We start from the raw sequence: 13089 nt of genomic DNA on the forward strand, positions 1-13089 counted from the left end.
TTCTATTTACTGCAATATCTTCAATATGTGTATCCTTCAATCTCCTAGGAAGCTATTCACTCTGTGCTATCTTGGGCTGCCCAAAATCTGAGAAATATCAAGGCTGAGGACCTAAAAATGATGCAGCTTTTATAATGTCTTTAAGTTATCAACCCCTAAAGTAGTTGGAGTTTTAATTCTAAATCTGAAACAATAGGAATTGTGCCTACACTTGACAGCCAAAAATGAAATATTTGCTATGGAAGTGGTTTCACTTTTAATGGAACTCGCATAGAGGGGATTTGTTTGAGAAATGAAATAGGCTATTGGCACAATCTTCTTTTTTCTATCTGTATCAAATCCTGTGTAAGCTCACTTGTGCAGTTTTGCTCAATTTAAGTATTTTTTTCTGCGTCCATTTTAATTGAGAGCACCATTATTAAACAATATAATTGTTTAATGCCATCTCACAATGCTGAACAACATAATAAAGACTTATTTATAGGTGGCACACAGCTTAAAAGGGATGCAAAGTAAGAAAAATGTCCTTACAATGAGCAATGCTGCATAGTTCATTTCTACAAATATAACTTATGGCAGTTCTAAGGAAAACCTCCACAGACAAGCCCCATCTTATAGATCCCTGTGCTGTTTTACACTTATCAGGATGTAACAGCATATATAATACATTTGAATGTCAATAAGTTGTGCAATTACTATTAGTCCAATGGATGGATTTGTGACTGTACAAGCAGACTGTAAATATTAAACTAACACCGTCTTGCTCATGCCATCGATGCTTAGCTTGACAGTGTATTGAGCAATAAGGCAGGTCACTGTGGATGCACCAGGTCTGCATTTGGTAACTTTAAAGAACAAGTTTAGACATGTTCCATGAATCTGTACCATACTAAAAATGCCTAGTCTGTGTTTTATGTTTTTGATACGTACATTTCTTCAAGTGATATGCCTTTCAACAAAAGAGCTGTACAATTAGTTTTACATAGAAGAATGCTTTCTGCAGCTGTTCTCAGCATGCATATTATTTTGATGGACTATAGGTCCGTTTGGATTAGTTTGGATAGAAAACAGTATCCAGGACATCCTGTTACAACTAAGGTGCAAAGACTACAAACACTGAACATATCCTAAAAAAAATTATAAGAAAGAATATTTCTGTGATTTCTTTAAATTAACCAAACTCAGCCTTACAAGGTAGGACTATGTATTATTTTGTGTAATATTGCTGGAAACGCACATTACCTGATAGTGTAAATTCTCATTGCTTACAACAGGGGGAGCTCTAGATCTCAACAACATCTAATGTAAACTAGTAGGCTTTGAGTGTATTCAATTGAATTTAACAGCGCAAACTGGGTTCGTAAATATATTTCTTTCAGTCATAACACATAACACTTCAGGAGTTTGTTTTATTGATTTGAATGGAAGTGGTATACGGGTCTGTCACTGTTAAGGCTGTTAAAATACAATTCACTTTATTTGAGTGACTGTTTAGACTGTACCTAACCAGGAAGCTTGATGGCGGTCCATTACATTCTCCAAAGCTGGTTTCAAGCTGGTATTGTTGTATAATTTGGGTGTTAAAATGAAGTCTGTGTGTATCAACAGCATACTGTTCCATAAGGACTTTCATCTGTAGATAACAAGGAAAGGTATGCATGTTTCCCATTTATTTATATAAGAAGGTAAATGTCTAAGTTGTTTGCAGTTTGTTTTGTAATTTGACCATCTTTATGTTCCTGTCACATATAAACGTGCACATTGCATTTTGGTGTTTTAATTGATTGAAAAATCTGGACATTGTATTGTAAAAGGTAAGAATGTGGAAGAGTATTTTTGATTGGAAGCTGGCTGCTCAGAACTAGTATGTTCACGTCATCTTATGCATTTATTTAATTGCAACTGATAAATTTGACACTAAGAGAATGAATGCTTTATTTTTTTTTGTTTGTTTTACCATAACCTGCAATAAAGACTCCATACAATATGCTAGTTGCACTAATAGAGGTCGACTGCAAATTTATAATTTTTCATTTCTTTTTTCATTTCTCACATCAGTTATTTATACGAATAAGCAATGTTTTAGTCTTGCAGTTATTGTGAACATTTTACAGATATTTTCTAATATTTAAGTTTAAAACAGTATTCATATTTTTGTAAGTCTTTTGCACAAATATTGTGAAATGTTCTCTACTTAATATTATTAATAACATATTTACACATGGTTTATTTTCTAAAAACTGGCATAAATGAATAGACAATAAATGTAAATAATATAAATCTATACAGACCAAAACTGGTAAAAACAAGAGAAGACTTTTCATTTGGGAGAAAATAAATTATAATGAACTCGACCACGTTCTAATAATCGTTGCTAGATTTTTTAATCTATTAAAAAGGTGTTTACATTTTCAATTTGTTAATAACTCGAGGGGTTGTCCTGGCAAAGTATTTTGCCTTCAAAACTGCCATGAACCCTTTGTCACGGATTATCTTTGTCTGCCGGCAGATGACCCCTCGTGTCGGTATCTATATACTAGAAGAATCAATATACTAGGACAACACAACGCTTCTTCGAGTTGCAAAGGGATGCTACATCGCCACAGGACATCTTCATGTGACCAGCCAGAAGGAGCGCTTTTTTTCAAGTGTTCAGAGATGTTACAAGCGTTCCCTTTAAATGGGCCCATTCCAAGTGGCCTGAGGTGGGGGCGTCACATAATGAATTTCACATAATAAAAAAAATCTAAGTAAAAAGAAGGGACGTATAAAGTATCTTCATTTTTTTACTAAACGAAATTGAAGTATAGTATTAACATATCAGTAATATATAAATTAAAGTTAGGATGACCTGAAGGAGTAGTTTGTAGATTTTAGACAGGATCCCCCATTTGTGCTGAGATGGTAGGTCCCCCCATCTGTTCGTTACTTGTGAAATTTAGATTGGAGCAGATTGTGCTCTCCGGGTAGCAATGGCAACAGACTTGATGCAACTTTATTTCATCTAGAGCAATCAAAGAAAGCAAAGTATAAAGCAGTTTTCTAATGTAAGGGATAAGTGTGTACATTGCAGCTTTCTTTGGAAAATGTCCCAGGAATGTTTAGTTTCTGTAGAAGAAATCCGTTCTTGGTGGGAAGTACCCGCCATAGCGCACTTCTGTTCCCTGTTCAGGACTGCTTTCAATTTGCCAGACTTTGAAATTGAGGTAAGCAAGTACACAGTGATTTATTTGCCTTTTATTTAAGTGGTGATTTTATTATTTTCATTTCGAGTGCTTTTGTTTATTTATTTATTTGTTACCACGTGGCGTTGTTTGTTTTGTTATATTTCAGTTCCACGAAGGTACACTCGGCTCAGTGTGCGTAGAAATGTTTTATTATTATTTTATTTAAACTTAATCATTTTACATTTTAAATACAATTAAAATGTGTTGTGTTGCTCTGTCTTAATGCATTTTTGCAAAAATAAATCGTTTGCACGATAAATTAAAAAAAAAAAAAAAAAAAAGCAGAAATGATCTTTTAATTTGAGTTAAAATCGTTTTTTTTGTTTACCTAGTTAGGTAAATTTACACTACACCAGTATTTGTTTTGATGGAGGAAGTTTGAGTATGTGTGTCTACGGTAGTTTGTTTTGTTTTTTTTTTTTTTTTTTGGTCTTCTAAAACACAGTACTCGGTTTGTTTAGTTTTGGGAAAATACTAGTTTCTTATTTCCACGCTGTGCTGGAATAATATTAGAAACATAAGACATTTATGAACGAGAGGATGCCATTTGACCCACCTCGCCCTGTTCCTATGATTGATCTCGGAAATTTGTCAAGTTGGGTCTACAATCCAAGTGTTTCTGCCTCAACGACGTTATGAGTACAAACCTCTTAAAATAATGAGGATTTATCGTACAGGCTAATTCATTATATGTTGCTTCCTGAGAAGTACAGTTTTGCTTCGTACTTCTTTCGATTAACACAGTTATTAGCCAGTCTAGCTAATGCAGTAGCTAACACGAGTAAAGAGCAAAGGTTAGCTTTGGTTTATCTACATTTTGATTAATATTGCTGTGATTGTTTTTACTTTTTCTTCTTGTCAATAATTTAGTCACGTGCACTTGCTACTTTGCATATGTTTTTGCATCACGTTTTCAACGCTGTTTTGTACTCTGTATATTTGTTTACATATGGTAATTACTAATTATCATTCAGCAACATATTTAATTAGATGAAGCGATTAAAGTTTGTAGATTAGTTCTTGTAGCAAGGTTAAATAAATGGCACCGACAGTAACACGATTCACTTGACTGCGGAGTTGTTTTGATTGTATTGTAATTGTTCTGTATTACATTGACCTAACAATGGAGTAGGTATAGGGTTAGGATATTTTAAAGGAAGGGAGTTTATAAAGTGTTTTTCCAGCCGAAACGTAGGATAAAAAAAAAAAAAAGTGTGATTAGTGTCGCTACAAGAGTGATGAGGGAGGGCTGGGATAAAGATACGAGGTAAACTCTATGCCTCAACCCCCCTCTCCCCATGGAAAAAGGGCAAGGCTTGGCTTTGTTATTTGGGAAGAGATGGAAAAACACGCCACATGCTGATTTCTGCTCAACTCAAGCTAAGGATCCGTTTGCACCTTTTCAGTTATTTCAACGGGGCATGTCAAAAGAGGTGAATTAAACCCAGCAGTGTGGCTCGGATACGGAGTCACACTGACGTTCCTGAAAAATGCCACTTTTGTTGGTTTGCATACACCTAGCTCACGAATCACCTTGGTAATTGATTGTAATATCTGGTTGCATGACTGACTGAGCGGCATTTAATCTCCACACCAGATGCTGCTATTATCTGTTTTCATCAGCGCTTTTTTCAATAACCTTCTAAAATGTTTCGAGAAACATAACTTGTAATCTGATTTCAGGGCTTGCCTATCCAACCAATGTGATTGGTTGGATACACTAACCATATAAACTGATAACTATATATATATATATATATATATATATATATATATATATATATATATATATATATATATATATATGTGTGTGTGTGTGTATGTATAACCAACCAGGGGCTGCTGAAATGTTCCCATATTGTTAAGATTGGTTGGCTTGAGGCTACAGTAGGGTCGAAGTCATACAGTGCTGTTGGAAAAACGGCAATTTATTTAATTCAAGCTAGCTTTTAAACTGTTCTGGTGTTTGCTTACACAGTTATTGACAACCAGCAGAGTCAATTTTACAAGACTTTTGATACAGTATGGATTGCTACTGGAGTTAGTGTGAAGATCCCATATCAGAATTGTGTGGAGGGGTAAGACTTGATGCTGAAAGCACTCTTCTGAAGAACACCTTGCTTTTCAGGTTGCAGAGTGATTAGAGTGTAAAGACTATACAGAGGTATCATCTCTCTGTTGACTGCACTGTAGCACCATCTGCAGAGTGAATGCACTGCCTCTCTGATTGTTGCTTTTCTCCACGATGGGTGAATCATTGGCTGCCGACTTGCATTCTTTGTATCGGTGACCGTTTAATCCCAGGAGGGTGTTCTCATTGAATCTGGAGAGCCTGCTACTTACTGTGTGAGCTTTTAGGTGTATTATATATTTGAACAGAGGTCTAACTAGGGGTGTGTACCTTTAGCTTGATGATGATACAATGTGTAACTCGATACTTGGGCAGCGATAGGACACATATCGTGATACAACTAATAAAGCACAAAAAGTTGCTTATTCGTGTAATCCAGTAATGCTAACTGCAAAAACTTGCGATCCTGAATAATTATAATGTTAATGAAACATGTATTCAACCTCATTAACTGTGTTCCTGAAACAAGTGTAAATAACCATTTTTTACAACTCAGAGCAAGCATACTACTCATTCTTAAATAAAGAAATGGGTCTATGCCAAGCAATATATTCAAGGCATCAAAGCAAATGAGGCATTACCTTTTCTAAACCAAAAGTGAGTTTTATTTTTCTTCTATGTATACATGAAATGCTTACAGCCCTGAAACGTCCAACATACGTTTATAATAAGTAACCTTCTAATTATATTTATATATAAAATTGTGTGGGACACAGTACACCTTGTTTAAAACACATTTCTTTATGTGATATGGCATTGTGGTCTGCTTTGCAAATGGCAAGAACACCAACAGCAGGGGTGCCTAGCTCTGGTCCTAGAGGGCCGTAGCCTAATAGATTTTATAGGTCTCAAAGTCAGTCCAGTCTACATCGATACTGTTGCATCTTAAGTACACGGAAAGATTAGTTGTATTTCCAGTGTACTTACCATCTGTTCAGCATATCTTGTCCCTTGCGGGCAGGGACATAACGGGTCAGCAGTTTGAGGAGGCACTCAGGACCTGTGTGATGAAAGGCAGGAGAGTTTTGAAAGTAATCCTGAACTTTACAGGTAGCCAGTGCAGCTGGGGAAGACGGGGGTTTGATGTGATCACATTTTTTACATCTGGTAAGGATCCTGGCAGCAGGATTCTGAACTAGCTGCAGTCAGTTTATGTTGTGTGCTGGGAGACCACCATATAGATAGTTGCAGTAGTCGAGTCGAGAAGAAACAAATGCGTGACAAATTATCTCCACATCCAGGAGGGAAAGGTAAGGACGGACTTTGGAGATGTTTTGAAGATGGTAGAAGGAAGGTTTGACCACAGAGGAGAGATAGGCATCAAAGGAGAGGTTGCTGTCAAGAAGTACATGAAGGCTTCATACTGTGGGGGAAGGCAGCAGCAGATAGCTGCCCTGAACCTCGGAAACTATATTGAAATTCTTAAGTTGAGTTTTAGATCCTACTAGGAGGAGTTCAGATTTGCTAGTTTTTATCCATCCATCCATCCATTATCTGTAACCGCTTAATCCTATAGAGGGTCGCGGTGAGTCGGAGCCTAACCCGGCAAACATAGGGTGCAAGGCGGGACTACACCCTGGACGGGATGCCAGTCCATCGCATGGCAACTAAGGGGAAATTTAGAGAGGCCAATCCACATAGCCAGCATGTCTTTGGACTACGGGAAGAAACCAGAGTACTCGGAGGAAACCCTCCTGAACACGAGGAGAACACGCAGACTCCACACACAGACCCCTGAGGCTGGAATCGAACCCAGGACCCTGGAGCTGTGAGGCAGCAGCGCTAACCACCAAGCCATCGTGCTGCTCTTTGCTAGTGTTCAGCTGAAGAAAATCGGAAGACATCCGGTTTTATCTTGGATGAATGCCATCTTCTTTCAGTGTTAAGTCAGGATCTTGTGAAACCAGCAGAGAGTGTTACTGAACAGGTTGTATGGAAACAAAAATAAGAGATTCTTAACTTCTGAGCAAGGATATGTGAATAAAGATAACCATCGTGACTATGGTGGTCTGTTCTGTGGTTTACATGTGAAGCCGTGGGGACACAAATCATAAACTGTTCACATCTTCTTTGTGTGGCTTCAGGCCTTGGAGGGTGATGGGGTAATAATTTGCTGTAAGATGGGTTGATGCTGAAATAAATGTTAAAGGGGATCATTAACTCCTTCACATCCAATAATTTAATGTAGGATAATTTGTCTAGCCGCATAAAATACAATCAGTTGTAAGCCGTCTTTTTTTCTGGCAACCAAGACTAGTACTTTCATGATGATATCGTTGTGTATGAAGGGATTCCACTTTTAATAAAATATAAACAGAGGGTCTATTTCTCTTTTTTCAGTGTTTATTTTAAGGCACTTGCAGGCTTTCTAATTGAATCTGTGTTTTTAATGGGGTGTTTGTATACTGTCTGAAAAGTGAACAGACAGGTTCTTACCCAAAACTCTTCTGACGTTCTGATGTGTTGAAGCATGATCTCAAATAACAGCACAGCTGGGAATCGCAGTGAATGCGGCAACACAAAATACATTGTACTGTACAGGGTTCTTTCACAGTTCATGGTGTGTGTGTGTGTGTGTGTGTCTATATATATAAAATTATTCATCGGTATGTGTTATTTTAAGCCTAAAATCAGAAACCCGAAATTTAAATGATTAACTTTGTCAACAATTAAGTGTTAATTTACTTAAATCATGATTTAAATTAATTTATTTAAGTTAGTGTTTCTCGTTTTTAAGTTGGTCTGCTTTTATCTTGTTGACTTTTAAAAATATAGCAATGCCACTATTCTCTTACAGTACAATGGAAGAATGAATTAAGGTGATTTAGGGCAACTGATTTTCCATTCTTGGAAATAGCCAATTCTGTTTTTTTCACCACTTTTTATTAATAATTAAACATTGCATTTAAACATAAATATAATGTTGATAGTTAAAAGTAAATTAATAAATTACCACACTATTATTATTTTTATTATTAAAACCAAGATTTTCAATAAGGCTCCTGTTGTTGTAATAGTAACTAAAGCACCTGCTGACACTTCAGCCTGCCACAATGTTTGTAAATATTACCTGGCTCGTTGCTGGTATTAAAATAAGCAGGGAAACCTAAGAATTATATTACAACAGTTCAGAAAACAAATGCCCAGCACTGTTGTGAGAATCATATTTATAGTCTTCCACTAACACTAGTTCAGTCTACAAATAAAAGGTGTTTTGAAAAGATCTGTATATCTTATTGCTGGCATTACAGCAACACTAATATGAAACAGTCTAGAAACAGTCCAGCAATGTGATTTGAGAGTAACCCTATGTACAGTACTCCACAAATGAAGTTCAGCGTTTACTGGCGTTACAGTAACCAGGATAAAATATGAAGAACTAAAGGCGTGTTGACTGATTCGTTGCTCTAAACAGGTTCACTGCTGTGTATTATGGATTGTAATTTTTAAATAGCGCACCTTTTTAATGTAAACAAATTAATCCTCACAATTGTTTTTTTTTCTAATTCTGCACTGTTATTTGCGAGATTTAACAAGAGGTGTGTCTCCAGACAGAATGTCTTTATGAAACAAGTAATGTGTAGTGACCACATCAGTAAAACTATCGATTTCCTTTAAGGAACGTACAGCTAGAAAAATAACTTCATTGTCAGATAGTAGCGTAAGAAACGGCAATGGTGTAACCATTGCTAATTATACATTTATTAAAGGTAGGAAGCGTGGAAAGAAATGAACTAAAACAAAAATTAAATACGTAATTAATGTGACTTGCTTACATCGGGAAAGCCCCATCTTGAGTGCAGTACCGCAAGTCCTAGTTTTTCAGCATAGTAGAATGCAGTGCTTTGCCATTGTTGACGTCTTATTTGGTTTTTTGTTGTCTACGTGTTTACGACTGGTATGATATTTAATGGTACTGACTAGTACATGATCATTTAGATTGACAGCAAAACTTGAATAATATCCCACCGTCCTTTATCAGTAAATATTTTTGTCTTCTGCAGAAACATTGCATTTTTTTCATCTTCATTGGTGCAGACAGGTGAGAAGTCACGTGATGAATTAACTCAACTTGGCTGTGTGTAGTGCAAAAAAACTAAACAAAAAAAACACAGAAAACTGGAGTTGCAAGGAGAAAAAAAAAAATCCATTCCCAAAATGCCTAATTCCATTCCCAGTCCCTAATTACACGATTCCTTGATCATGGAAAATCAATAGGCGTAGTAATTGTCCAGTGCCCAACTTCCTTTTTGTGCAAATATGTCCTAAACCATTTCATGTGCTGACTTCATAATTGTAATATGGAACATTTCGAGATATTGACTTCATACTTGGTACGCAAACTGTATTCTTTGATTCTCTGGGTCAAGTTCAGTTGTGGCTACCGCTGTAGTATCCAATTACCTATATGAATCCTTGTGAGGTAGCGACCTCATATTTGCAGGTTTATATAAACACTGAGTGCTAAATGGGCTTCCTGACGTAGAGTTCCAATATGGGTGTCATATTGGTTTTTAGGTCCATGCATGATGGAGAGCTAACACTTTTAGCACTTGACTTGGTACACTGAACAAAAATATAAACGTAACATGTAAAGTGGGTCCCATGTATCATGAGCTGAAATAAGATCCCAGAAATTTTCCATAAGCACAAAAAGCTTATTTCTCAAATTTTGTGCACAAATTTGTTTACATCCCTGTTAGTGAACATTTCTCCTTTGCCAAGATAATCCATTCACCTGACCAGGTGTGGCATATCAAGAAGCTGATTAAACAACATGATCATTACACAGGTGCACCTTGTGCTGGGGACAATAAAAGGTCACTCTAAAATGTGCAGTTTTGTCACACAGCACAATGCCACAGATGTCTCAAGTTTTGAGGGCGTGTGCAATTGGCATGCTGACTGCAAGAATATCCACCAGAGCTGTCGCCAGAGAATTGAATATTCATTTCTCTACCATAAGCCACCTTCAACGTCGTTTTTAGAGAATTTGCAGTACGTCCAACCGGCCTCACAACCGCAAACCACTGTAACCACGCCAGCCCAGGACCTCCACATCCGGCTTCTTCACCAGCGGGATCATCTGAGACTGGCCACTCGGACAGGTGATGAAACTGTGGGTTTGCACAACCGAAGAATTTCTGCACAAACTGTCAGAAACCGTCTCAGGGAAGCTTTTCTGCATGCTCGTCGTCCTCACCAGGGTCTTGACCTGACTGCAGTTCAGCGTCGTAACAGACTTAAGTGGGCAAATGCTCACCTTTGATGGGCACTGGCACGCTGGAGAAGTGTGCTCTTTACGGATGAATCCTGGTTTCAACTGTACCGGGCAGACGGCATGTATGGCGTCGGGTGGGCGAGTGGTTTGCTGATGTCAGCGTTGTGAACTGTATTTCCAGTCATGTGAAATCCATAGATTAGGGCCTAATGAATTTATTTCAGTTGACTGATTTCCTTATATGAACTGTAACTCAGTAAAATCTTTGAAATTGTTGCGTTTATATTTTTGTTCAGTGTATATAGTTGTATTTTATACAGCTGTTGACAAAATCTCTTATTTAGAGGTGGTCCATTGAGCTTCATTTGGGATGCAATGGTTATGATTTTCACAAACTAAAACCAACATTTTCATAAAATTCCAAACCGAGACATTGACAGATTAAACCAAACCGAAATTAAACTTTTCATACTATGAAAAAGCGTTGACAGTCTTGGCTGTAAGCCAGCGGCTGCATTTTCAGGAGCTCATTGCACACTTGGCCGCATGTAGACTGTTCATATTAACACCCCTTAACCCTTGAAGAACAAAGTGTTTTTCAGGATGTTTTGGCTGTAGTTGACTGTCTTCCTATAAAAATTAACACACAATTATTTTTTTGCAGTAGCATCTTTTATCGGTGTCCTTTTTTCAGAAGACATTATGAAGTACTTCAGAAACCATACAAACCTTTTCACTTGTTTGTGTTTTAACACAGTATTTTTTTTTTTTTTTTTTTTTTTTTATTGTTTATTGGGCTTAGAGATACATGTATAAAGGTGTTATTCTATGACCTGAGGGACCTTGCAATACTTCCTGAAAGTTTTTTGTTGGAAAATACTGGGGGGGAAAAAAGCCATTGTTTCACCTGAATGATTGCAATGACATATTACATGTCTGTTCATAGGGTCTTTAAGTAGGGGTATACTTAAATCACTGTAAATGTACGTATTTTTCACGGGTAGGTTATGGAATAAAATTAGGATTTCCCTGACCTGTTTAAACATTAAGTAAACCTAAGTAGACAATATTTCAGAGCACCATAAAAGCCTAAAAATAGTGGTACTTGCTTCCTTATTAAAACAGAGTGCTGTCATTTGTTAAAGGCAAGCATGCAGCATCCCCCTGCAGTTGCTGCCAATATTCTCTGTCTGGTGTGGATTTGCCCATACATCATACATTGAGACGGCACATTCTGCATCCACTGAATTGGTTGGAAGTTTAAGGCAAAGCTTTGCCAAGTTATACAGATGTGGAAATCGATTAGAAACAGTCCCAAAACTCGGTTACCCAAAGGCATCTGGCGTACTTTATTAAAGGTAATATATTCAGCATGTTCGTGGCCATGTTAATTGTCCGATCCAGTAATTTATTTTATTTGTACTGAGTCAAAACAATGTGCCTATTCGAGTCTAAAGTTCTACCTGTGTTTAAAAAGTAAGCAGCAGGTTGTTTGAAGCAAGGTGGCTGTACTAGATCTTATCTGTAGTACTAATTTAACTGGGCTACAACTGACAGGAATACTTTTTGTCTGGGCTGACTTTCCATTTTGTTTTCTGAAAGCTGTTTTATTTTACATTTTGTTCAGCAGCATCTGTAGTAGCCTTTCATTTAATGTGTGATTCTGAAGCTAAATAGCGATCGATTTGTATTTTCTCCAAAAACACATTACAAGATGTGCAAAACAGTTACCTCCATCTGCATGTACAGTTTCTTTGGGAAATAGCTTGATCATCAGCCAATATATACTTTGCTTTTTTTGCTTTGTTGTCCATTTCTGGTATTTTACCTCCAATGTTGAAAACTAGATTTTAGCAACCTAAATCAAAACAATACAGCACTGACTCTGTCCCACCCCCTACACTACAGTTCATGTCACAGAAAACCCCGTACAGACACATTGATAGGCTGATTAAAACATTGTTGTCATTTGAGAATTAAACAAGAACGTTAACCGGTTTGGAGTATATTTTTGAAAATGTTATTTGTGTAAGGATGTTTTTTATTTATTTTTTTGCTTAAGTGCAATGCACAGGATGGCAAATGAATAAAACAAGCCTGCTTACAGAAGGAAGATCCATAGTTTGCGCCTCTTGCGTTGTGCATTAGTTCTTTTAAACAAGTTTCTTTTTTCTCTCTCTCCGTACTTGGGGGTCTGTGGCGCCAAGCTGTACAGAGACTGTCTGTGACAGGAGCGCTAAGGTATGTGTGGGATAATATTTGTCTATAACAAGGAAAAAGTGAAACCTCCATGGTTTTACTAATAGCATACTTTATTCTGGTAACATGTTTAAAAATTCCTACGCTACATTGATATTTACAGATACATATTATTTTTACATGTTGGTCAAGGAGATGTCTACAAAATGAATGCTATTAAACAGAACGTTCGTATTAAGTCATGAAAACTGACCTTTTTTTTTTTTTAACTATTTAAAATTTCAAACTGGGCTAATTTGTTGATTTGTTAA

General features: G+C 36.9%; 1 protein-coding gene across 1 annotated transcript in view; it reads left to right on the top strand.

The window, feature by feature from the left end:
* Positions 1–2954: 2954 nt before the first annotated feature.
* The window catches only part of LOC121317841 (cat eye syndrome critical region protein 2), a 91232-nt gene continuing 81097 nt past the window's right edge, over positions 2955–13089 (top strand). The window contains exon 1 of the mRNA XM_041253942.1: positions 2955–3206. Coding sequence (XP_041109876.1) covers positions 3087–3206 — 120 coding nt within the window. The 5' untranslated portion in view covers positions 2955–3086. The remainder of the gene's footprint in view (positions 3207–13089) is intronic.

Source organism: Polyodon spathula, chromosome 7 (assembly GCF_017654505.1).
Source record: "Polyodon spathula isolate WHYD16114869_AA chromosome 7, ASM1765450v1, whole genome shotgun sequence".
Classification (NCBI taxonomy): domain Eukaryota; kingdom Metazoa; phylum Chordata; class Actinopteri; order Acipenseriformes; family Polyodontidae; genus Polyodon; species Polyodon spathula.